Source organism: Copidosoma floridanum, unplaced genomic scaffold (assembly GCF_036245765.1).
Source record: "Copidosoma floridanum isolate Cflo_tuat_1 unplaced genomic scaffold, Cflo_Japanese_pri ptg000030l, whole genome shotgun sequence".
NCBI lineage: Eukaryota > Metazoa > Arthropoda > Insecta > Hymenoptera > Encyrtidae > Copidosoma > Copidosoma floridanum.
This window is the reverse complement of record NW_028321907.1, coordinates 3,650,505-3,677,241: the sequence shown is the minus strand read 5'-3', so window position 1 is coordinate 3,677,241 and position 26,737 is coordinate 3,650,505. Positions and strand designations below refer to the sequence as shown.

Genomic DNA, 26,737 nt, shown 5'->3' with positions numbered 1-26,737 from the left:
ACAAAATTGTACACGAGTAAGGCCACGATTCCATCTTTGCGATGATGGTACTTAATAAATTTGGCGAGCGCAAACGTGCGATCGAGTGCTCGTTCGGTGGGGGGCATGATTTGTCGAATTTCGCGAAAATCATCGTCATCGAGGTCGCTACCGCGAAAACCCTGGCGCGCGACCAGCGCTACGACGCTCCTCCCTCGCTTTTTATGTCACACGCACCAGCAACAAACTAACGTCGTCCAACATCAAACAAAAAACTTTTTCTGTACAATGTGCGCGTGACTTGCTATTTGGCATCTGGTCTGCCGATATTGTTTTGTTTCACGAATATAGGTGTATATTTCATATAGATCAGTAAATATGAACTGCTCTTAATTTTTTTTTTCCTAATATACTCGCAAGATGACATTCGCGTGACCATGAAATCGTCATTAAATACTCGTGGGAAGGTAAAAATGCGAGCAACGAAGGTTTAAGCCTCTCAACAATGGTACCTTGGAGTAAAAAAAAATAAACATGTTTCTTCTTGCTCTTTTATACTCTCTTATCTCCTTTAACTCTCACTCCCTTCCTTCCTCTTTTTCCCCCACCCTCCGTTACATCTCACTTGCTTACTCACTCTTTAATTCCCTCTTGGCGTCAACCGAGCAATCGTTTCGGCACAGTCCCTACATTCCTTCCTTCCTTTTTTTTTTTTTTTTTTCCTCAAATGGCTTTACTGCGATTTTTCCGGAAGTTTTAAAGCCATTTACGCCCCAAATTCATTAACCACGCCCAACACACGCACAGGGTAATCTCTACCGAAGAGAGAACTCTTCCGTGTACTTTCAAGACTACCGTATCCGTGGGAGTTTCCGGTGTGTTTTCGGGGAGTATTAACGAGTTGCAGTAGTACCTACCGTTTTCACGAGTAACAAGATTCGTTGAAACGTACCAAGGGGTTGTAAACATCGTGTTGACAAACTTTTAATCCCAAACTTGCACGTTTAAGCGAAAACAATGATTGCGCCTGAAATGAATATATTTTTGTTTTTTCTCCCTTTATTAAATTATATTAATGTAATTTGCAGTGGTAAAAAAGTTTTTGCCTTTTATTTTTATACTTCAAGTTTTAGTGTACAACTATACATTGCTCAGAGAGATCCGTGGGAGGAACTTTGTTGACGAATTTGTGATTCATGTAAACCGTGACGCACGAGTTGAACATTTATTTATTTATTTATTTTTTTTTTTTTTTTTTTTTTTTTTAATACATAAAAATATCAACTGATACCATTTTATGAATCACGTGTATAGGTGTTTGTTGCTGTCTAGGACTTTTTAATCTACCAAAGAAGATGGAAAAAAAAAGAAAACTACTGATGGAGCCCCCACGTATTCATAAAAGTACAGCCAACACCTCAAGGAGAACACGCCCCAAAAGCGTCCCATTATGTATGCGAACGCCGAGGAGAATCGGGTCCACCGTCGACATTCAAGTCCCACAGTACTCCAGCAGCTCTCAAACGGAGCAGGTCGCGTTACACTTGCCTCCCTTAACGAAGTACAGTCATGCACGCGCGCAGCGTATACGAATAATCCCCAAGAGGACCTTGGTCCGACGATCCTTTTTCTAGAGAGACGTCGACGCTCACCCCGGGGAGAGAAAGGTACGTCTCCCTTTTTTCACTTCGTCTTCCAAAGTTACCCTGACGGATGCAACATGCGCGCTTTCCGCAGTCGCGATTGGCCGTGACGTAGACAATATCAAAATTGCACTGATTTCCCGTACAAAAAGTATAAGCCAAAGGACACGCAATTAAATTTAACGGTCCATAAAGGTAGTGGAGGATGGGGGCGTTAAAATTTCATCAGCTCTAAATTTGATAAAACCCAATCAGCCGTTAAAACGAAAGTTCAGCTCGTGTACATTTGAAACGAAGCTAATCCGAGGTGTATCTGGCGAGGGTCGCGCGGAGAGGACAATGTAATCTAAAATAGCTCGGGAGGAACTTTGTTCGCTTCGAAGAAAGAGCAAACGCGGTAAAAGTTAAACTTTGTTCTTCGCGGGCGGGCCGAGAAATCTCGCTCGGGCTGCTGTTTTTTTTTTTTTTTTTTTTTTTTTTTTTTTTCCTTTATACGTTGCTCGGTGTGGTCGCTGGTTGCGTGATGGAATTTGGAATTGGCTGAAAATCCGACTTGGGTGGCCTTAACTTGCGGGTCGTCGAAAAAAGCCAGTGGGTGCAGGAGTGATTGGATGTAATTCCGTGAAAAAGAGATTAGTCCCGTGAGTAATCCACCGAAGGACATGTGTGTTGATGCGCTTGGATTTATGTCTGTCCCCGAGGGAAAAAGACCAAAAAAAATGAGGGAAAAATGAAGAGTGACGTTGGTCTTTTGTTTTGCAAAAGAACGGGGGAAAAAGTACGAAAAAAGCGAAGAGCAGAGAGAGAAGGAAAAAGGTAAGACAGAGGAAGCTCATCAGAACTTCTTGGCGAGGGGGTGGAGGGTGAAAACGAGGCAAGAAGTAAAATTGAAAGCTGCAGAAAAAGAAGGAGGAGGGAAAAAAAAAGAAAAAAGCAAAGTGGGAGCGAAGGAAGGCTGCGGAGGCGAGAGGTGAGGCCGCCAGTGCGAGAGGAGCGCGCCAGAAATAACTAATAAGACATTCACTCTGAGACGGGCGGCCATCCGGCCCGGACGAGCGCGGTGCGTTCCCGATAATCACCCAAGTCATTTTCCACGTTTTTCGCGCTCAACCCTTTCTTTTTTTTCCTCGCTTTTGCTCCAGTAAATTCTTTCTTTTCTTTTCTTTTTTTTTCTTCACTCCACACGGTTCGCCAAAGTTCCTGGACGCGCGAAAAGTGCCTTTTGCCCGACAATTGCCAGCGTCGTCGTATCGTGTGCGCCAAAAGTGACAGTGAAAAGAGGAATATCTCCTGCGATTGATCAAGTGACAGTGCCGGTCCATCCCTTTTTCCATTATTGGTGCGCGAATCGCCTGCCACCGCTGCTGCTGCTCGCCGATAAGTAGACCGTAGTTTTCGAGCAACACTTGTTTACTCCTGTTCCACATAGAGTGTACAGTCGCGCAACCCAAATACACGAGCGTCCAAAATTAGCCCTTTTTTCCCGATCCCCGTCTATTTTCGCTCCCCCCCGTTTGTTTTAACGATTACACGCGCCCAGGTGGACTGTGCACGCCCACGCAATCACTTTCAACAAACAAATCGTTTCTCCTCGAGTTACTTCTTTGCAAAGTTTGCATTTTTTTTTGGTCCTTTTCTATGAAGGTGAATTCAATTTTTTTTTTTTTTCTTTTCCAAAAAAGAACTGCGGCGAGTAATGGTTGGAAGTCGGCGAGTCGTTGCACGCAGCGCGAGCAAAAGTCACGTAGGTCGTCGCCGATGGCGTTCCGTCCCTTCTAAATTTAAGTGTTAGATAATCCCGCACGTACACGCTAACTCCCGACGTTCGGCCACTAAAACGGTACGCTCGTAGCTCCGTAACACTTGCCACGGCGCACTTTGGTCATGACGCGAAAGATCCTTTGATTTTCATCGAAAAATAGTATGGATCGCGAAGCTAGGGAATTTTTGTTACATTCCTTGAGAAAATTGAGCCGCCAAAACCGAGTAGAAGATCCTAATTGAGCCGGTAAAATGGTCCCGACCGAGTTTATTAATAAGTACTCGATGCAATGTACCGATCACTCGTCGTGAATCTGGACTCTAATAATAATTAACATACGCGTAGTTCGTATATGTAAAAAAGGCTCGCGAGTGCCAAAAAAAAACCGATTTATCGGGCGAGCATCGTCTAATTTATTATTAACCGCGTAATCATAGGAATAAACACCGCTTCCTCGTCCGTCATGGAAGATTAATTATTCACGCTGGCGCGTATTTTTAGATCTAGTTCAAATATTCGGCCAATCCGCCGGGTTGCCCGGGAGGAAAAACTTTGCATTTCGCACGATGATGAAATGAAGAAAAAAAAAAAGGATAGGAATGAGACTCGTAGTTTCCGGAGGGAAAGACAGGAAGCGAAACAATCTCGAGCACAAGGGGGTCGTAAATTTTCGGACGGAGCGAGTCGGTACATGTGCGCGTAGGAAAATTTTCAGCTGCAACTCGAGAGCTGTGAGTGTATATAAATGCGCGCGCGAGAGGGCAAGGCACGGTCAGACATCTCCCTCTCTCGGACAGATGGGACATGGGAGTGAGGTGCAGGCGACCGGTGAGTCTAACATGGCTACCGGGTGTCCGTTTACCCGTCCATGGATTGTACCGAGTCGAGCTTGCGATTTCGGTTTCCTCGAGTCGAGCTTGACGAGCTTTTACAAAAATTACCTGATAATCGGTGTTTTCAACGATTTCGTACACCGTCCGGGTAAAGTGAGGCACGAGGTTCTCACGAGACGTACACTTACGTGGCTCTAAAACGTCCGCTCTCTCTCTACATTATTTGTGCTCAACTCCACGGTTCCCAATGTCGATAACATGTTTCGAAAAAATTAAAAAATTAACTTTAAGGGCCCAAATTTTTTACGGTCATCACCTAGTGTAAAAAAAAATGTTTAATGGATACGTCATTTTCGATTTTTTTGGCCAGTGCAGCTACCAATATCTTGACAATTGCCCGAGCTTTTGCAGAGTATGTTTTTTATTCTTTATCTCTGCATTTTTTTCACTTTTTTAAGCCACCGCGAGCTTAAATTTGTTGCTTTCTCTAGGAGCCTCGTGGTTTCACGCGTCAAAAACCACTTGGTGTAACGTATCAAAAAAATTAACAAAACGCTTTGACTAGTGATTTTTCAAGGTTTCAGCTAAGAGCTGGACACTCTTTACAATTTCTACAAGACACTTTGCGTGGCTGTTTTAGTTATTTTCAATAACTCCAAGACCAACACGGAGCCCCTTCGAGCCCCACTGCATCGAACCTCTTGGAAAAAACAATGAGACCCGCGCATCCGCTCCAATGCATTCGCGCTCGAAAGACTCCCGCAATTTTTCTCGCAGCACGCGTTACGCGGCAAAAACGCCGCGTCGTCCATGAAATTGATCGAGCACGCGCGCGCCCTCGGTTCGACAAACAGGTCCGTCCGAGCGGTGAAAAATGAAGCCCCGCGGCTGTTGAGCGGTGCGCGACACCATCGATAAGACCCTCTCGTTTTCCGATTCGTTAGGAAATCCTCCGAGCAGCTTGTAAAGAGGAAAAAAAAAAAAAAAAAAAAAGTTGGAGCCAAAGTAATGGGAGGAGAGTCGGGCCACGTGTTGCCTGCGATACCTATACGTGTGTACGCTCCTCCTTCGCCGCGGTCGATTTTTCAATTCCCCTTTCGCTTCTTCACCGCGGTCCCCGAGCTTCCCTGATAAACGAGCTGTGGCTCCGATATTTACCTATCAATTCGCCCCAGGTAGCGCATCGGCCGACCTTGGCACCTGCGCGAGGAGCGTCATTGTGATTTATAAAGAGCCCCGTGCCCGGAACAAAAAAAAAAGAAGAATAGTAGTACTTGTCGTCTCATCGTCGCCGTGGGAGTTGTCGAGCGCTTGTGCACTGATAAGGGCACTGAAACGGCTATACCCCCACGGTGGTTTTTGGCTCTGAAATTATTTTATGAAGTGTCATCGCTGAGCTTTTCAATTTTTTAAAAAAAGTTCAGAGACAGAGGTGTCCCAATTTATTTGCTATTGTTCACAAAATTATATGTTTTAAACTAAAAAAAAAAACGTGATGAAATCAAATATGGGCTGTACCATATTGATGTCATTCAAGTTTTTGGGGTGCCATTCGTGAATTAGCAATAGATCCAATTCATGTGACTACAATTATATTTCAAATAGCAAAGTCCAGTTAATCGTATCAAACGTACTCTTAATCTCCAGAGTGAAGCTGGGGGCACTTTAAACCAAACATTTAATCACATTGGTAGCCCCAAATTAGCAAAAACACTAAACAAAATGAAAAGCCCAACGATTCGCTTCCTTGATGAGCAATGCGTGTGACCATTTTCAAAAAGAGATAAAGCCCCGCAAAATTCAATAAAGAGACTCCTCCTCCTTTGTGCTCGCTCGGTGGGAAGATACCACAATAAAAATTTAGTCCGCGGGGGCGAAGCGGGAGAGCGACGAGCGAGAGATGAATCGCTTCGTGGCGTTTGCGAAATAAAAAAGCCACCGACTCGGCACAAAGGAGCGGGGGAGGATGAAACGGCCCAGGGAAATTCCTCCGCGGAGCCACACAATGGCAGATACAGTCGATCCGAGAGCCATTAAGGGCTCCTCCTCCCTTTCGGGTGCACCGTATCGATGGATGGAAATTGCCAGCGGCGCGGGATTCATCGACCAAGTGATTCCGCACAATGTGAGATGTGGATCCAGCGGTGCCAAAAAAATGTCTCACTTCTGTGACTCAACCTCGCCCGGTCGGCCCATCACTTTTGTTCAGCCCGACCCTCGGCACACGCGCTTCTTTGTTTCGGGTCCCTCCGTCGCAATACCGCGCGCACGGCACTGTCACCCGCGAACACGCGCTCGTTCACGTGCGAGTTTTCTCCTTTTCTCTCTGTCCGAGCGTGCACTGTACTCACAGCGCGTGTGCTCGTTTTTCCAGCTGATCCAGCGCGGGATTTTGGTGGACGCGCGGTGAAACAGACCGGGGCCCTTTCAAGAGGGCCCCCCCAACGAGGAGCACCCGCCGACAGGCGGCACACGAGGCGGGTAAGTGTGTACCAAGTTTCATTGTAAATTTTTCTGACGCGGCGGCAGTGTATGTGCTTTGAATTTAAAAATCTTTAAAACGCGGGATTCGTGGAAATAAAAAAAAAATAGAATCCCATATCGCGAACGCGGGGGTGAGCGTTTAAATTTATTGGGTCGTTCGTTACGAATGCACCGGACGTGCCCGAATACGTACAAAACGTGAACAACACCGGTGGTTTGAATAAAAATTTTGTGGCCCGTTTCGAATGTAATATCTACTCGTGGTGTCTGGGATGAAATTTTTCGTTATCTCCGCCATATAATGTGTGGTTTTGATTCATTTGGCCTTATCTTGGGGGACTTTTACCACGGGAATCGTTAAACAAAAGTTGTGCTATACGTAGGTAAGGGTTGGAACTGCACTTTGCAAAATGAAAATTACAAAAGATGTGAATAAATAAAAATACTATCTAGTTTTTCAATTTAAGTTTAATTAAATCAACACTATCACGAATTTTCAGTTTTTTAAATTATTGTAATTTGTACACGATAGAACCCCAATTGTCTACAAAATAACAACATACGTAGGTACTAATATGCGCATTCAAACGACTCATTAATAAAATTGAATGAATATTAAATAAAAATACACACACGACGATCGAGACAAGTCGGGGTTTCCATCATCCCGTCTCATTGTCACGTATCTCGCAAAAAAGCTCTTCTCCAAACACAAGCGATAAAAAACCAACACTTTAGAAAATCCTCCCAAACTCCTCCCGCTTTCGCAAAACAACCCTTTGAAGTAACCCGCAAGCTTCATCGATCTAAATGCGCACAAAGTCCGTTTAACCACTTTCGGTACTGTAGGCAGCTTACGCGCAAGCTCCCGGCTCTTTCCCCACCTACAGCCGCGCGCGCGGCAAGAAGCTTGCGGCCTTACCGACCAGCGTCCCCTTCCGCGTCGATAAGCGCACCACGCACCGCCAGCACAAGCGGAAGGTCGAGGCTCCCGAAAAAGCTCGGAGCACAGCCAAGAGAGAGTCAAAGTTCGCCGGCAGCTCGCGCCCCACATTCCCCTCTCTCTACGGGCCCCTTCCCACAACGGAGAGAAGCGAAATCGCGGCGTGTGCTTTTTCGCTGGTCCGGCCGTGCGTTCGAAATAAACGGCCGCTGGAAAATGGAAGCCGTGGCTGGGGAGCACGGGACGACGGAGAAATGGCCACCCGGGGCGACTAAAAATAAAAATCCAACGTCGCGCGCTTGCCGTCTCCCGCGTGAGCGTGTGCCAGAGGCTCCGGTTCGCCGCCTGGCTCCGGTCTTGGTATCAGTATCCGATTATCCGTCCGGCGACCGCGACCGGATCAGCTGAACGCGAGCGCCCCTTGTTTTTGTACACGCGCGCCGGACAATCAAAGTACCCGTGCTTGGAATTTTTCGGGGTGACAATTATCATTATTATTATTGTTTATTTGTTAGTACGAGCCAATAGGAAAGAACAGGACCAACAAACAAGGGAGACTCGCTACTTTTCCCCGACACATGTATACGCGGTAGCAAGCACAGAGGCGCACCGGTCATACATACATATACATTGTTGTGAAATAAGCAAACAGGTAAATAATATAACTACAGCACAGCGCGGTGTATATAGGACAAGGTGTTGGACGAAACAACCATGGGAGCTTTTGCAAGCTCGGGGGTGTCGAGCAATGCCCACTGATGCGCGAAATAAACTTTTTTTCCCACGCTCCTCTGAGCCATTTTTTTTTTTTTTTTGTTGCAAAAAAAGAAAAGTTTTTGGCGCGTGTGCAGGGTGTGTGTGTGTGTGTATTTGCGAGTTAAAACAGAGTCGGTGAATCACCGTGGACCGCACTCAAGAGCGAGGCTGTTTCTATTTCGCATCGGCGCTGGCGTTTCGCTCTATTTTCGTGAATCCGTGCACATCCATCGAACCGCCGTGAGCACTTAATCAAAAAACCTCCAACCGGATATCTCTTAATTATCCACGAGGGGATTAACAATCCAACCCTTTTTTGTTCGTATCGCAAATTCTTGGGGGGAAAAGCCGATTTTGAACATATGTACAGCCGATTTTGGAGCACCTCGAGTGTGTGATTTCGAGCTGTGTCCGTCGTTCCAACAGTGGGCTATAAATAACGCCGAGACCGTCGGGAGGGAAACACTTTGTTTGGATTCCGCAAAACGCGTAAAGTATCGAAAAGCCAAGAGTCGAGCTTTTCGCCCCGCGAAGGTCCGCTCGACTCTTTATGCCTGCCATCATTGTTGAGCTTTTATTTTGGTACGTGCAACGCGTCATGGTCGAGTGATTCGTTTGTTTTGCGTGTATTTATACGCTCATTTGGGCAGAGGAGGACAAAGGGCCGATGTGACCAGATAAACGACAAAGAGATCGATCCTCGCGGAAGGCACGGGGTAAAGATGGCCCGAAGAACGGGGCGCGTGTGTCGTTATTAATAACGCGAAATTTGGAAACGGAGGAAACTCGAGTCGTGGCGACGAAATAAGACTTCACGGGATCGCGCTCGGGCTTTCCGAAAACAGCGTCGTGGAAGCATAGAAAGGAGAGGAGAACTTATACGAAAACCCAGTGTCAAACCCAATTTCACGCGGTGTACCCGCTGGACGTGTATAGCAACAAGTGGTCCCTTTCCCTTTTAACGCGCTATACTGTATGCAGGGCTAGTGACGATGACGGAAAAAATCGTCGATGAATAAACGCAAAAGCAGCGCAGCGTAGCAGAGGTTGAGCCCAATTAAACAGAGCCATTCTCTCTCGCATCGGCGAAAATCTGTCGGATCGCGCAAATTGAATAAACGAAGCGAGAGCAGGGTAATAAAGCCAGCAGTGCGTGTGCGTCACGCGCCTCCCTCCTCCTCCTCAAAGCTCCCTTTGCTCCGCGACGCAAAAGACCCCGAGATCGCGTGAAAGCTCGCGAGCGCGTATTCCTCGCTTTCGCCGAGCGCCCGCAAGGCCAGCGGACCTCGAAATGTCACCCCGAGTGGGAATCGAGGCTTCTTCGTCCCTCCCCCTTCTCTTCACATGTTTTTTTTTTTTTTTTTTTTTCATCTCGTCCCGGCGCCATCACCCACGTATCCGCTCGCGAATAAATATTTTGCTGACAAATGCACAGATACAACACACACACTCGAGCTACTACTGCATCTATATATACATGCAGTTTTGCATTATCGTACGGCTGATTCGCAACCACTGTATCAATTCATCTCTACTTACTAAATTACCGTGTGGAGTACCTGATTGAGGAAAAATACTTTAATTCTATCTGATTATCACTTGATTTTTTTTTTTTTTTTTTCTATTTTTATAATGCATTATGCAAATTATAATAGAGAAAACATTCTAGTGATAATCAAGTAAAATTGAGGTAGTTTCACTTGACTACTCGAATTATATTATGGATTATCATCAAGAAATCACCAAATGAATAAAATATACCTATTATCTGTTTTGGATCGCTCGCACTTTATACTTTCACCATATGATACGTTGCCTCTATGAGGAAACTTTTTTTTTTTTTTTTTTTTATTAACGACGCGTCACAGTAAACATCATTTTCAAATAACCAAAAACAACATAAGCACATTGGCAACAAAATGTCCCTCGGCACCAGTGAAAAACACACATCGTACAACGCATTGTAAAAAGTATGTGTGTACAAATGACTAATCCTTATCTACAAGCCGCTTACATGTATACCTATTGTATACCCATCGGGCAGTAAAAGCGATATGGGATAATTAGTCGGTACTATCTCCAAGAAACATCGCACGCGCGCAGTCTTTTAATAATTGTTTGCGCAATGTGTATGCAACAGAAACGCGCTGCCGTTGCTGCTTCGAGTCAAAGTAGTGCATTAGTCACGCGAGAGATAGAGACGGGGAAAGCGATGATGCACTACTGGTGTTTAATGTACATTATACAGTATCACGAACGGGAGAAATTAAAACAGCAAAAAAAACGGTGGGAGGGGTTATAGTGAAAATAAATTTAAAAAAGTAACAAAAGGACGTTAATGACAGGGAGCATGGAGCAGTTCGAGCAGCTGCTGACATGCGCGATCTGCCTGGACCGGTACAGAAACCCAAAGCTACTGCCATGCCAGCACAGCTTTTGCATGGAGCCCTGCATGGACGGGCTGGTGGATTACGTCCGCCGACAGGTCAAGTGTCCGGAGTGCCGGGCCGAACACCGCATACCTTACCAGGTGCGTATAATATAACAACCGTACTCTCGTACGCGAGAAAAAAAAAAGGAAGGGAAAAAAAAAAAAAAAAAAAAATACGTTGCAGGGTGTGCAAGCTTTCCCAACGAACGTGACCCTCCAGCGATTCCTCGAGCTACATATCGAGATCACCGGCGAACTGCCGGACCCAACGAGTGGTCAGATAATGGAGCGCTGCAGCGTCTGTTCCGAGAAGAGCTACTGCAACTTGTGCGCCCATTGCGAAAAAAAGTGCTGTCCCGAGTGCAAGGAGGAACACATCAAGATACTCAGAAAAAACATCGTCAGCATCAACTCACAGGTATATTGGGTGTACCCTAATTTTACGTCTATAATATGATGCATGGAAAGTACCGGCAACAAAGTATAAACAAAAGGTATACCATATATATTATACCTTGACGGGGGGTAGAACGTTGTCAGCAAACTGGCCGATGATGTTGCCGGCCGGTTCGTAGTTGCACACGACGTATACCTTGCCGGACCGGGCGCTAGTTGCCTTGCCGACCCCTAGTTTCTTAGTAGCCTTCCAGACCAGTTGCGTAAAGTGGCCCACGGCAGCGATGCCCTCGGGACATGATGGTGCGGGCCCTCCAAACTCATAGGCCGATATCTCGTCGTACCTGCCTCACGTAACTTTGCATCGATTACGGCGTCCAAACTCACGGGTGTATAATGCCAATGTGGTACAATGCGCGTATAGTGTATAACCAGGCTTGGACGGGTACGCGGGCCTCGAGCTTCCTCGCGGGATCCCCATCCAATCCGACGTAAAGATTCTCCCCACAAGTACCTTCTTGCCGATGTTCAAGAGTATCCTTATCGGCGAGAGTGAGCGCCCAGTCTTGGGCAAAATCGTTTAACTTTACCGGGGAAGGCGGGAGAGAAAAAGAAAAAAAAACGTACTTTTTCTTGTTTCTCCTCGATTTCATACGCGCTCGAAGCTTTTTACCTTTATGTCGATCTGCAACTCCGGGGAATTGTGCAGGCTGCGCAGCGCGTTGTGGTACTTGAGACACTCGTCCACGAACTCTGGACTAATGGATTTTTTTTTTTTTTTTTTTTTTTTTTACGGTTAACGATTCAATGCACAAGTGTATACATATAGGTACAACCATTGTTGGGGAGGAAAGAAAAAATAAAAAACTCACTCGTCCATCGTTTTAAAAGATTGTAGCGCGAAGGGGGAAAAAAAAGGGGGTAGTTTATAGGTTACTTGGAAATTTTGGGCATGTTTGTTTTTGTTCTTTGCGTTGGAACATCCGAACGGCGACTGCACGGATGATAATATATAGCACACATTAAGCAGTGTACATAATATACATATATGTGTATGGTGTTCGAAACGGGCGTGTATTGTACCTGGAGGGGGTTGTTTCGTGGTTTGGCAGGTGCGGAGGGCCCTGCATAGACTCCAGGAGGCCCTGGCGCAGGTGGAGAAGAACACCCTGGCCCTGCAGACTAACGCGTCGACGGTGGGCGAGGAGGTGGACGAGATCTACAGGCGGCTGAACAAGGCGCTCAAGGACCGGACCGAGTTTTTGCGGAACGAGGTCGATCGTTACCTAAACACCGAGCTCCGGGGCCTCGTCCACCTCAAGGAGAACCTCGAGCTCGAGATCGCCAACATACAGAGCAACTGCGACCTCGCCGACGCGCACATCAACGAGAACGTGCCCTGGGACGACAACGAGCTACTCGACACCAAGGAACTCTTCCTCCGCACCCTCGAGTTCATCCGGTACCTATACGCATACTCATGGGGTAGGAGGGGGGTACTTTTTGGCGCCCACTTTTTTCACATTGTCGATTTAAATTCAAACGACCCCCAGGAACTTTGAGTACGAGGCGAGCGATTACAGTAGGCGGATGCGCTTCGTGATGGCGCACGACCCGAACCAGCTGGTCCTGCACGTGGCTGGGTACGGGGAGCTGAACATCAAGCCCGACGCAGGGGCCAACGCTCTGTTGGGCAGCACTAGTTGCCTGTCCGTCCCCGGCGCAACGCCTGGTGGGCTCATGCGCAGCAAGAGCGACCACCGACTCGCCTCCCAGTACAGACAGCAGGACGACGACCGCACCCATGGCCGTAACCGCTACGTCCCCGACTACGAGTGAGTCTTTAACTGTTTGTCATACCTATCTCTCTCTCTCTTACTTTTATTTTTCACAACTTCCTGTTTATTTATTCGTTTGTTTGTTTGTTGTCTGGTCTCGGTTTTTTCATTCGCTCGATCGAGAGTTGCGTCAAGCTTTTTCCAAGCGATCAACAAAAAGAGGGTTGACGCGGACTAGGGGGTGGTTAACATAACCTCAGCTGTTGGTTGTTTGTGTGTATATACAAAGGGGCGGGAGCTCGCCGATCGATAAGCGTTCCAATCAGCTGATGTATATTATGTTCTTCTTGGTTCGTGAAACGGTTGGAAATTTTTTGTTTTTTGTTTTATTTCCTTCTCTGTGGCATGTATATTGCATACATGCGACGGCCGAATATAGGGGAAGGTTAGTCTTGATGAAGTATAGCGTACTTATCCGTGCACTGTTGGTTTACGTAAAGGCAAGGACGGGCGTTCGAGCGGAAATCAATACTCTCATCCACTTTGCAATAAGTGCGCCGCGTCTGTGTGCGGATGCTAAATATGAACTCGACGCGCTCTCACCCTCCCGCGACGCGCTAGACGCAGTCGGAGAAATTATTAATCACGCGCTACCTGTACATACCACTTGCACGGCTATGGGGGATGCAAAGCGAAGTCGATGCATTGACGTGTTTTATTACTTTTTTTTTTTTTTCCACTCGTGATTACTTGTTTTTAAGGTCCCCACGTGGCTTTAACCTTGCGAGGAAGGGGGGAAAAAAAAGAAAAAAAAAAGATCGAATGCACAAAAATACGCACGAAAATAGATTTCGGTGTAGGTGTAGATACGCGTATAGCTTTGGTATTGGTCCAAAATCAATTCGAAGCGGAGGGAAGTCTCGCGTGTATACCTATAACACGGGATTATCATCATCATCGCCGTGTACACTTGGTATAAATTTAAATCTTCCATTCGACGTTGCGTCGTTTATTTGATTTTATTTCGGGCTCGCCGATCCTGCGCGTGTCCGTATCTTTTCGCGTTAAAAAGTAAAGTGTTGCAATCGGCGCGGCACTGGAAATGCAAACGATCCTCGTCATTTCGTAATTGTTCAGCGTCAAATCACCATGCACGACTCTGTTACTTTTCCGCCTTTTTTGTTCATCAGTCGGATCAAAGTTTTTTTTTTGCTGCTCCAACGGAAAAAGGAAGGGTACGACAGACAATAGGATCGAGCAAGGGCTTAGATCGCCTCTTAGTTCCTTGTCCACCGTGCGCATGTAAATACACATAAGTACGCGTATGACGGTGTGCAGAGTACGTATTATTTTGGCGCCTCGCCACAAGATGGTCCCTCTTTTTCCCTCGGTTGCGCGTGTGTGTGTGTGTGCGAGTACGTGGTGAGACGAGGCGGTACACACACGCTTTTTCAGAATGACCCACATATTCGGCCCGACTGACACACGTATACGAGCGCGCGCACGAACGAGGGTTATAAATACGGAGCTTTTGACGCTTATTTTTTCTGCCCGACCTTTTCGTCTTCGTTTCTCAACGCTTCTGGCTTCCACTCGCCGACTTTTTTTTTTTTTTTTTTTCAACAATATTGTTTCGTCGATATCAGCAGTTTTTGTTTTTTTTTTTTCATCCGTCGTATCGCAAGTCTTTGCCGAAGCCTCGCGAAGCTCGAGCTTTTTCGAGCTATTTACCGCGCAGTACTCTGACTACAAAAGACACCATCAGCGATGCACACCGATGACAGTACACCAACTTTTTTTATCGCGATTACACCGTCACACTCATACAAATGAAAAATTGTAACGCATACAACCCCGTTAATCACGATCCACGTGGTTGCGCTATCGCGAAGCGCCTTTTTGTTCCCATGTACCTATTACACGGTATAAATTGTGTCTCTCTCTCTCTCTCTCTCTCTCTCTATGTCCCCTATCCCACGGTGGTCCAGCTGTGCAAACTTGCACTTCCGTGCAATTTTTTTTTTCTCCCACCAGACATCAAACGCAAACACTGTGCTACACATATGTACGATACTTCATACGAGCACCGGTGCGCTACGTACTGCTCGGCAAACCGCGCCAATATAATTGCCAGTTGCGATAATACCTCGTCGGAGGCGACGACCGCTCCTACCAAACAACGCTATTAACTGGTAAAATGCAAACTAAATAACGCGCACATTATATACACCGCCGTGGTAGTTTTTTTTCTCCACGCGACAATGTATACACATGGGCTCTTACTTCAAGTCTGACTACTTTGGCTTACTCTACTTAATCCAACCTCTGACATTGAAATGACCAATTAGTTCGATGTAATTGATCGGTAATGTCCCTCCATTCGAGGGTGCGGCGATTCGAGCTCTGGTTTGAGACATCTAATGTCTAAAATATAATAGGTTGTTCCTGCTCCTTTTCCTTTTTGTTCAAGCCGCGGGAGCTTGGATAAGGGAAAAAATTTGTCATCGAGTAGGTTCATTGTCGACCGGCTGCAGCATAGCAATGAAGCTCGTTGAACTTGGTGCAACTCTCGAAAGGGGCGTTTAGAGCACATGTGTATAAAACATAACGTCCCCCGTCTCTCATTTGTCGCGTATAGGTACGAAGCCGGGGAGTACGAGGCACCTCGGTCGCGGTCGCGGTACCGGTCGCGCTTCATGCGCAACCGGGACGGCGAGGACTCGGACGGGGACAGTAGGTCGACGGTGCGCTTCAACGCGCCCCAGGAGTCCTCGGCCTTGAGGGAGCGCGAGCGCGTTCTCGACACCGAGGACGCCTCCAGGGGACCCCTGTCCGGTATATTCCGGCTGACGGACTCGCCCCGTGTTATGAACAAGCTCAACGAGTGCGAGAGGGCCGGTAAACGCAAGAAGGACGAGCCACCAGCATCCACGGCCGGACACCAGCAGAGCCAAGCCAAGAGCCAGGTGAGCCAACGACACAACCCTTCCTCTCTTACGCGATTGGCACATCACTCGATTTTTGTTTTTTTGTTTTTGTTTTTTTTTTTTTTCGTCACTGAAAGTTTCTCATTTTTTTTTGTCTTTGTTGTCTCATCGCTTACGATTAATTTCCGTTCGCTCTCACCCTCATTGGGGATTCACTCGGTCGCTTGTATGCAGCGAGGGATTGTTTTTTGCTCGAAAAAATGGGAAACTTTGGCAACGCGCCCCCTGTGTCTCTTTAATTTTGACTAAAGGAAGAAAAAATATGTTGACTCGTCCTACGAAACGACCGAGCACTGTAACGAGTTCCCGTTTGTTTTGCACGAAATAAGAAAAAAAAAAAAAAAAAAAAAAAAAAAAAAAAAAAAAAAGTCAAAGAAAAATCGTTTCGCAGCCCCCATCAGCCGAAAACGAGGCCGAAAGCGCGCGGCCCTTCAAGAAAGTAATAGCCGACGTGCTCGTGCGCAACTCCACTGTCAAGCATCTCGGTATCTTTCTTATATGTTGGATCTTCGTGTTGTGTGCCAAGCACTAGTGGCATTGTTGTACACGGACACAAATGCAATAGTCATACAATAATTATGGATTGTCATATAGTATATACATATGCCAGAGAGTTCTGAATAAATGAAAAGTTAAACTCAACTATGGACACGTTTATTGTTATTTCGAGGTTTTTTTTTTTTTTTTTTACAATAGCACGCAACGCCATTGCACTCTCACATGCATGTCACACACGAATCCCTTATCTCTCGAGCACGCCTATGCTATCGACGTAGCTTATTTGAGTAGCTTGTTATAGAAAAAAAAAAAAAAAAAAAATGACAACTCGTTTGTGTTTTCGACAGTGAAAGTGAAAGACCGGGAGTTCAAAAAAGGCCGAACGATATAGGATAAGTGCCAAACCACCGAGTAAAGAGCAGCGAAGAAAATAAGTTCGAAACGTTACTCAGTTTGGGTGTTTTTTTTACATCTTCTTCTACTTGGTGCCACACACACACACACACACATACACGCAGACACAAAAAAACATCGCAACACCATATTTCTTTTATTATTTCTGTCTTTTGTATTTATTCAATTTTTTTTTTGTATCTAATGCAATAAAGTAAGACTCGCTGTTGAATATCATAAACGCATAATAATAATAATTATTTGTACTCTTCTTCGCCTGATTTTGCCATTAAATACACATGACATGGCCAATTGGTTTTTTTCTCTGTCTTGTTTAGTTGAAAACAATAATTGAAATACATAATAATTATATTCACATTCCGTGTCTGATAGTTTATTTGAGAGAGTATTAAAACCTTGTTGGTTTGCGCAATTAATAATCGCATAATCATACCTTGTAGTGACAAAATAATACTTACTGTCAGAAAAATATCGCATGAGAAGAGCTAAACACAACCGGGCTGCCATTTTTTTTGCGAGATTGACACTAATAGCAAGTACATCTACAGATGACTTGGACCGTAAAGAGCCGCCGTAGGACTATTGTAATACTTTTGGATTGTACCAATGAATTGAGCAATCAATAAAAAAAAAAAATAAATAAAAAAAAACTTTGTTCCTTTGACAAACAGTACTTTTATTGTATACAGTAAACGGCAATTGGTGAACGCTATATGCTTTTGGCTCAGTATCTAGTTTGATTGACACGTAAAGCAAGAAAAAGTCAACGTAATAACAACGACAGACGCTAGCCTTTTCCATTAGATAAGAAATTAACCGCGTAATATAGAAAAAGCTGGCGATTGATTGACAATCTCTTTTTTTACCAACTCAAGTAGTAACAAATCGCTGCAACGCGCAATAATCACTAATCGTACAGCGGCGAGCAGCTGCAGTTCAGGCAGCCAGGAAGAAAAAAAAAAAAAAATTAACGCGAGCGAACCGCGCTCTTTTTCTGATTCTGTTTTCTCGAACCGACGGCTGCCCCGGGACGAGCGCAGGTCCAGCCGCAACAGCGAAAACTCGCACCGTCGACGGTGGGCCGCGGGGTCGGCGAGGACGACGAGATAACCCGGATCAAGAAGCAAAACAAGGGCCCTAGCGGGTCTTCGCCGACAGGCTCGGCTGCCTCGCCCGTCCAGGAACACCACGAGGTGCGCCAGTCGCCCCAGCCCTTCTCGGCGCACGCGGCTCATCGGGACCACGCGGACCTCCCCGAGGAGACGGCCCGCAGAACACCCATCTCCAGGTAAATTGCCTCTGACAAATTTTTTTTTTTTTTTTTTTTTTTTTTTTTTTTTTTTTTTTTTAATAAATTGTTTCAACGTAGTCACAGGACGTCGACGGAGCCGCACGGTCCGGGGGGTCGTAGTGGCTCCTCGGAGTCGAGCACGAGTTCCGAGAGCTCGACCGGCTCGGGCATCCGCAGCACCGGCGCTCCCTTCACGACCGAGGAAATGAAACAAAAGTACCTGTCCCGTGGACCCCAGAACAGCAGTGCCAACAACAACAGTATCGGCACGGCCAGCAGCCCCGCAGGTTCGCTTACCTCCAACCGAGACTCCCCCGTTTCAGCTGTCACACCCAGACCCTTCCAGAGCCGTTTTTTAGGTGCAGGTAATTCACCACTTTGTCACGATTAACTCGCACGCGCGCCTCTCTATATTTTCGCCTTTCTCTTCGCCATCGCTATCAGCTCATCCGTCACACGTGCCCATATCGGTAATGTAAGAGCACTTTGACAACCTGTTGACTACTTTGTGTAAAGTCATTATCAAAAAGAGAAAACCACGACGTTATAATGACCCCAAGTGATTTTTCCGAGTACAATGCCAATAAACGATTCCACTGTAATACCTCCGATGAGTCATGTAACAAACGCCTCGTGTCTCTGTATAACAACGCACGTGCGGTCAAGCATTACTCATTACTCCGATTTGAAAGGTGGGGGGGGGGGAAACACTCTCTCTTTAGCGTAACAAAAATTATTACTTTTAACTTCACCAATGTACAAATAACTTCGACGGCTACTCGTTGAACCACCGCATGCAGCGCTAGTACCGTAATCACATAGACAGAACTGATTCAGTCGGCGACTGTCCGTTGTCTTGTCTGTTTTCTCCCGCAAAGGTAACCGCGCGGCACCACCACCACCACCACCTCAGTCGTCGTCAAGCGCGGCATCGGTCACCAGCCGGGACGAGCCGGCCTCGAAGACGCTGAAGAAGGACGAGGCGGAGGACGAGGAGGACACGAGCAGCTCCTCGGAGGACAGCGACTCGGAGGAGAGCGAGGAGGAGTCCGAGCCCGAGCAGCCGAGCACCAGAGCCGCCAGCCAACCGTACCAGTACCCCGCGACCATGAGCGCCTCCCAACCGAGCCGCGAGTCCGCGACGATGGCGCGCACGGACATCGGGCCCCTACTGGCGCGCAGCGCCGAGGCCAGGCGGGGCAGCAAGGAGGACTCGCCCAGTACAAGGCAAGACTTGGACTCCCCGAGCTCCTTGGCCGAGGGGGTTGTCAGGGGCGCGGCGGTCGACGACGCGAGCGTCCTAAGGGACAACAGGAGAAACCACAGGCTCGAGTCGCGGCAGAACCACTCGAAGAGGCACGCGATCAAAAAAGCCGCCGGCCGGCTAGCCATTGGCGTCCTCGAGAACCTCTTCGGGTGACTGTTCGCTTGGGCCGCTCTCCTGGCTTTTTTCGCTTGCGCCCTGATTGTCGGCAGACGGGCTTACCGCTGTCGCTCGTAGAATCGGTGTTTCTTCTTAATACTTAATAATACTTATACCAGTACCTGTGCTGTGTCGCTGCGAGGCGCAACTCTATTGGATCGAGTCCCGATACATTATATACATATATATATACATATTAACGTTGTCGAGAGATTTTTATCGAGTGTTTTCACTGTGCTACAATGCGCGATTCACTTACGCTTACGTATAATAAACGTTGTTTACTGTAAAAACGCGAGGGCTACGACGCCCGTACGTTTTCACGGTAACTAAACAAATTGTCGAGGTGCAATATAGTATTACATAGATAACGTATAAAACAATATAAATAATACATATGATGGAGAAAGAAAAAAAAAAAAAAAAAAAAAAAAAGATTATAGGATCGCAAGCGAAGAGAAATCTCATTCCTGACGCAAATGGCTTTGAACTAACAAACTAATTGTAAGTGTGGTAATAATTACAATCGATCCCAATTTTGCACACGCGCATTTAACGTATTTGTAACAATATAAATAAATATGTATAGATGATCCATACTGTCCACGTCGAGAGATGCGTGGACTTTACACGTTTGTACAAAATGGCAATCCCTCGTAACGACACGTACCTTAATGATCGTCGTGATCACGAAACACGCATAAAAAGTATATGGGAGCCGATTGTAATTATTGCTCAGCGTTTTAACCAGAGCTTTTCATTTATTTTTTACGAGAGATGTTTGTTAACAAGATCGTTTGTTTAACGTATTTATTAACAAGACGATTACTAATCGATTGTTTTTAGCGTATACTAATTTGTTATTGTTGTTTTTTCCTTTTCTCTTATTTTTTTTATTTTTTTTGCATTGGAAAAAGAGATATTTGTTATTATTGTATATTTTTAGCACTAAAAGAAAAGAAAATTAATAACGGGCTGGCCCTAAAGTTGACAAAATGAACACAGTCTAATTATTTTGACGAAAATTGTAGGCTTAAGGAGCCTTTAAGGATGCTGTGCAGTAAAATTTTTCGCATTTCGGCAAATCGCATTTACATGCATCGTACCAACTAACGATATACACCTGAAACCTGTTGACATTGTCTTTATAGAGTTTATTTTATTTTTTCGCTATATACATAAACGGGTGGCTTTGACAGTCACCGGATATATATTTTATGAGAGTTGAACAATGTATATCTAAATATATATATACGATTTTGCTGCACAATAAATGTTTTATCGAAAAAATTGGCGTATTTATTTTGCCTTCAACAACCATTTCGATATTCATACGAGGGTAACGAAAGATAAAACTGTTACAGCTATCCTTTCGGGCGATATATATATAATATACAACACAAAAAGTGATAAAAATATACTTATAACTATATTAATCGTAAATATCCTTGTGTATGAGATATATACGAAATTCTTGCTGTGCAATATACGAATTTAGTGGAATTAGCAGATGTGCTAATTTTTCTATACAACAAAAAAAAAAGCTAGCTTAAATATTAACCCAATATACGTCGGAACATAATTATCTGCATCTAAACTGTTATTCGTAAACTGTTTCATATATATATGAATATTAAATATCATCTGTTGAGTGTATCTATGAAATATTTTCGACGAAACGAAAAGAAAATTCCTATTGGTAAATATATACATATAAATATATAATAGAGAATATAGAAAAATTTACTTGCCAAAATATATTGAAAAATTTATAAATTTATAATCGCCTTGCTGAAAACAGATATAGAAAAAAAAAAAAAAAAGTATTCTACCGAAATTGTGATAAATGTGATGGAAAGAAAATGTTTAAAACTGTGAAAGCTGTTGTAACAATGAATTAACATGTATTAATAATTCTGTATGAGAAGAAAAAGGTGAAAAATCATGAATAAACGTGACTTACGCTGTTGTGATACGAAACTTTGAGATTTGAAAAAATTCTTCACGTATCTCTCGTCAAACACTTAAACATCACTTTTTTTTCTCGTCTCGCCTCATATTATTTTCTTTTTTTCGCATCTTCGCAATCACGTGACATTTAAACACCCAAGAGCACGATTTTGTTTCAGTTTTAAACATTATTCTTGATTTGGCCATTATTTATGATTTAATTGAAAAAAAAAAAAAAAAAAAAAAAAAAATGCCCATCCAAAAACAAGGCAGTGTCGGTGCCAAGGATCCCCGTGCCACATCGAAATTAGACCACACGCACGTAACGTTTGCCTTGTCTGTCCGGAGCAGGTATGGGACACCGAGGGGCAGCCCCGCCCAGTCCGCGGCCTCGCCGACGAGCACGAGCACTCCTGCCACGACGACGCCCGGCGGCTACACCAGCAGGTTCGTAAAAAGCGATCACGACATTCACGACTTCGGTTCGAATTCCAGTAAGCCAGACGAGTCCCCGGGTGCCGAGCTCCCCTCTAGCGATCGCGACGACGACAATGACGATGACGACACGGGTGACAGCAACTACGACGACGACGACGACGACGCAGAGGGCGAGTCCGGGAAGGCGCGTTCCGCGGATCCAATCGCCGACGCCGGCCCATTGCCACAGCCGTCGTCGTCGTCGTCGTCGTCGTCATCGTCATCCGTGTCGCCCGGGCCCGCACTTGTCCCCAGCGACGACGACGACTGTCACAGTAGAGCGTTGCAAAGCACCGAGGCGAGCGAAAAGTTAGCGGGGCCCATCGTCGACGGCCAAAATGGCCACAAGAGCCCACCGGCCGGCGTCGAAATCTTTGTCGAGGGCAAGCCCTGGACTTCGCTCGAGGACGAGAAGACGACGACGACGACGACGACGGTGGTGAACGAGGAGCGCAAAAGCCCACGCGACAATGAGAGATTCGAGACTGAAAGCGACAATAGCCCCAACGGGTTTCGCAACGACGGCCACCAAAGAGAAGGTGGTGGTGATGGTGGTGATGACAGTGACAGTGGTGAAAGTGAGGACAACGAGAGCACGAGTTACGACAGCAGTAGCCGGGAGAACGGCCTCGGGGCCGAAAGTGAAACTCTAAACGGCGTGGCTACCGGTAACGACGACAGGGACGGTAACGACGGTGACGGCGACGACGACGACGAGAGTGCCGAGGGAAAAGGTAGTTTCGAGACGAACGGTACCAATGGCACCGATACGAATGACGTTAATGTAAGCAACGGGACTGGTGAAAACGGTCACGCGAGTGATAGTGACGACGCAATGGGTCAGTTGTCCGAAACGAGTGGGGAGATGGACAGTAGTAGTACCTCGGAGGAGGAGGAGGAGGAGGAGGACGGGGTCCCAGTGAAGCACCAGCAGCCCGAGAAGGAGGAGAACCTCTTCGACGACAATGGCTGGGTGGTGGCGGACGAGGTCGGGCACAAGTTGGGCGAGAACAGCTGGGTCGTGGCCAAAGAGAGCAAATTGAACGGCTGCGGTGGCAGGGAAGGGGAGATCAACAACAACGAGGTGCGGCTCGCGGGAGAGCTGCCGGCTAAGGTGGACGGCCAGTGGAGTATCGGGGAGAACGGTTGGGTCGTGGTCGGGCAGAACCACAACAACCACGAGGATCGAGGGGGTGGCTGCGAAGAGGATGAAAACGACGAGGCGGCCGCCGCTAACTTGGAGACGAGCGACCTCGTCGGTGCTTTGCTCCTACCTACTAGTACCGCTACGACTAAACGAGACCCGTCGGTCGAGGATCATAACTGTGCTAACGATACGAGTTCGATTCCCATGAGAATGGTAACCACCGTCTTCTGTGTTTCCGTACTGTGTTGTAGCGTCCTAATCAATTTTTTTATGTGACTCATGGTTATCCAAGATGAACACTTTTCTTCCGATCGATCAAGCATACACACGTCACGTTGTTTTTTTTTTCTTTTTTTTTTTCTCTCTCTCTTTACACGAGCAGATAAATTTTTTTTTCGATTGTCCTCTTCGTTATCGCGGTGGGGAGCGTGAGAGAGATGATGTGTAAAAGGTGGGAAGGGACAAGAGCATGCGGTAAACACTACTTGGGGAATTTTCGAGGATTTTCTGTTTGCAGTTGTTGTTGTTGGTGTTTCTCGTGTTTTGTTCTTTGAAACCAGAATTTTCCCTTCTAAATTGATCTCTCTCGCTCTTGTCTGCGTGTCTGTATGCATAGGGGACCTCTATACGATTCCACTCATCGTTGTCTCGTTTATAAGATCTGATGATGTTCGCGATACACAATTGCATGTGTACCCATGAGTACGTGTACTTATACACAATGTGATTATTATTTTTTTTTTTTTTGTTCTTGGTAGTGGCGCCATACAGCTATACATGTCTGACATTTATACGTATATTAATGGCCTTTAATGCATTTTTCGTCTTCTCTAATTAAGTTATTGTGATAATACGTGGTAGTTTATCGTAGAATCGCGAGAACCTATGATGATACGTTTATACGAACCAAACAATGAGTAAATTATCGTTCCTATTGGCGCATTACTTTGTAACTTTAAGTATTAAACAAAACTCTATTGATGATGCGTTGGTGTTGTTTTCTTTTCTTTTCTTTTTTTTTCCATCTCAAAATTCGTTTCGATGCATTGCGAGACAATATTATCTAAAATACGGTTTTTCGCGACTTCACATGACTGTCGAACCTCGCGTTTTCACAGACCGCTGTTGCTTGAGCCCATATTCTATTAGAAATAACGAGGAGAGCGTGTGTGAAAAAAGTGCCTTTTTTAGCTTTGTAGTTGATTTTTTACGTTGATATACGCATCACGATTAATACACATACATTATGTATTAGTATGTGCCCATATATGCCATACATGATTTATCAAGCCCACACGATGGGGTAATCACTATAGTTTTTAGATTTCCCTTCACGTACCCAGGTAGCTTTGTCCCTATGATATACCCAGCAATACAAAACAAAAAATAAGACGAAGGATAAGAAAAAAAAAAAAAAAAAAAAAAAAAAAAATGGAGAAGAGAGCTAAGAGTCTTGAACGTCGTTCGTGAATTAAAGAGAAGCTGCATCGCCGATAGAGCGATTGAAGAAGAACGGCCCAATGGGCAACATTTTTCAAGGCTCTATTGTCGAGGCGGCGACAAAACGAACCATAAGTCTATAGTTTATTATCAACCGCATAATCTGTAGTACTGCTACATTCAAGAGATTTGTACTTTTGTGGCTTCTTCAATTTATACGCATAGAAATGAGCTTCAATCAGTTTGTTGGTGTGGTAAATAAACGGCATTATCGTGTGACAAGTCGCATTATTTATTTACCTTTCAAATCTACTGTCAATTCCCCGATTCTATCGTTCTCTTCTTCTTTTTTTTTTTTTTTTTTTTTTTTTTTGTATTTGTCATCACTATAGTTGCATATTATACGCACACGTATAACAACATCATCAGAACACACACATGAACATTCACAATAATACTCGCAACGACGCATGTTTGGCTTTTTCTCTGTGTTTCTCTGACTTTTATTTCCCCACTTATGTATGTTACTATTGGTTAACTCTCTACTTTTTTTCCGCTTCAATAACTGCACTAAGTGTCACATAGAAATAAAATAATTCTTAAAAAAAAAAAAAAAAAAAAAAAAAAAAAAGAAATTGTACACCGATTACCTACTACGCACGCGTCATTCAGTACTGTTTATCCCGGAGACAAGGCCTGCTTTAATGGTGCACTAACAACATCACATGGCTTGCTATGATACATCATCATCAAAGCTCAACATTATTCTTCAGATAAACTTCAGATACTTAAACCACATATTATGTGCTTCTTCCTTGTCCAATTAAATTATAGTACGTTTTTTTTTTCTTTTGTTATATAACAAACAAATACAGGACCTTTCATGGTTTTGATCAGTACTATAAGTTTTTTAGTACTACGTAATAGCATTTCGTTGGCTTTACGAATTTTACTATGTGTTATTATGTCTTAAAAAGAAAAAAGGTTTTTGTACGTTCGTATTTTTTTCTTTTTTATGTTTAAATCATTTTTAAAAGGTAACTGTTGCGTCTATCCCAATCAAAGAAACATCTACAAGTAACGCATAACGACATCGAAAAAATCAACAAAAGATATTTCATTCGCCAATCAATTGATATCACATAGACAAACCACAGAGCATGGATTGATCAATTGCATCATTGCATACTTGAAATAAACGATACGTGTGTATTTCTAGTAAATTCTGTGATCTAGTGCAGCATTAAAAAAACGCAAGGTTGACCTCTCACCAAATTGAAAATGAACCAAAGAAAAAAATCGAAATATAATAATAAGTGGTTGTCGTCGATCGTACGGCTGTAGAGCAAAAACTGATGAGCAGCGGCGTGGGATAATCGGCGTATAACCCGCACTTGAAATAAATATAATCACTGCGACAGCTACAGAAAGAAAGGGCCCGTACAGTCTGTGATCCTCTGCGGGTGTATATGTATACGCGACGTGTATATACCAAGACCTCGATTCGAGAGCCCCCAGCTAACGTCGGGACTACCTCCCTCCCCGGGTGTTTGGCCACGTTTCAGGTTCCTGAACAAGAGCCGGAGCCAAGTGGCGCTGAACAACATCGGCAGCGACAGTCCCACCACCACCACCACCACCGCGGCCTCCTCGGCCAGGTCGGAGCAGCAAACGGCGAACAGCATGAGCAGCAACCCCCTGGAGTCGTTGGACGCAAGCCAGGACTCGAGCCTGTCGCCTCGTTCGCGCTACGCGGCCCTGAAGGAGCGCCGGCAGCGGCTCGCCCGGTCGCGCAGCAGCCACAACTTTGGGGGTCCGGACGAGCTCGACCTCGACGAGGACCCGCCCTCCCCGACGACCCAGTCGCCCAACGCCTACCTGGCGGCCAAGTACGGCGTGGGCTCGGAGTTGGCGAGGAGCCGCAGCACCCACGCCCTCAAGTCCCGGGAGGCAAGTCCAGATCGCGAGCGGCCCGGCGCCGAGAAAGACGGCGCCGCGCTCAGCTCTTGGGCCCGCTACCTCAAAAACAAGTACGGTAACCGCGCGGCCAAGGACAAGGAGCCGCCCTCCTCGGCCTCCGCTATCCCCTCATCCAGGTAAATTCT

The 26,737-nt window shown here is 45.6% G+C and overlaps 1 protein-coding gene across 10 annotated transcripts in view; it reads left to right on the top strand.

Annotated features, from left to right (window-relative positions):
- The window catches only part of tn (tripartite motif containing protein thin), a 154,800-nt gene that overhangs the window by 123,011 nt on the left and 5,052 nt on the right, over positions 1 to 26,737 (top strand). For 3 of the 10 annotated variants that reach the window (XR_016293352.1, XR_016293356.1, XR_016293357.1), the window contains exons 1-12: positions 2,599 to 2,682; positions 6,592 to 6,698; positions 10,746 to 10,930; positions 11,016 to 11,249; positions 12,340 to 12,689; positions 12,781 to 13,062; positions 15,644 to 15,971; positions 17,945 to 18,192; positions 18,274 to 18,560; positions 19,074 to 19,422; positions 21,920 to 23,405; positions 26,198 to 26,728. Coding sequence is in view for 4 of the 10 variants with exons in the window: in XM_089596728.1 (XP_089452854.1) it covers positions 10,751 to 10,930; positions 11,016 to 11,249; positions 12,340 to 12,689; positions 12,781 to 13,062; positions 15,644 to 15,971; positions 17,945 to 18,192; positions 18,274 to 18,560; positions 19,074 to 19,422; positions 21,920 to 23,405; positions 25,852 to 25,854 (3,747 nt within the window). In the remaining 6 variants the exon portion in view is untranslated. The other 7 variants (XM_014352141.2, XM_014352140.2, XM_014352135.2 and 4 more) reach the window with 5 other exon arrangements.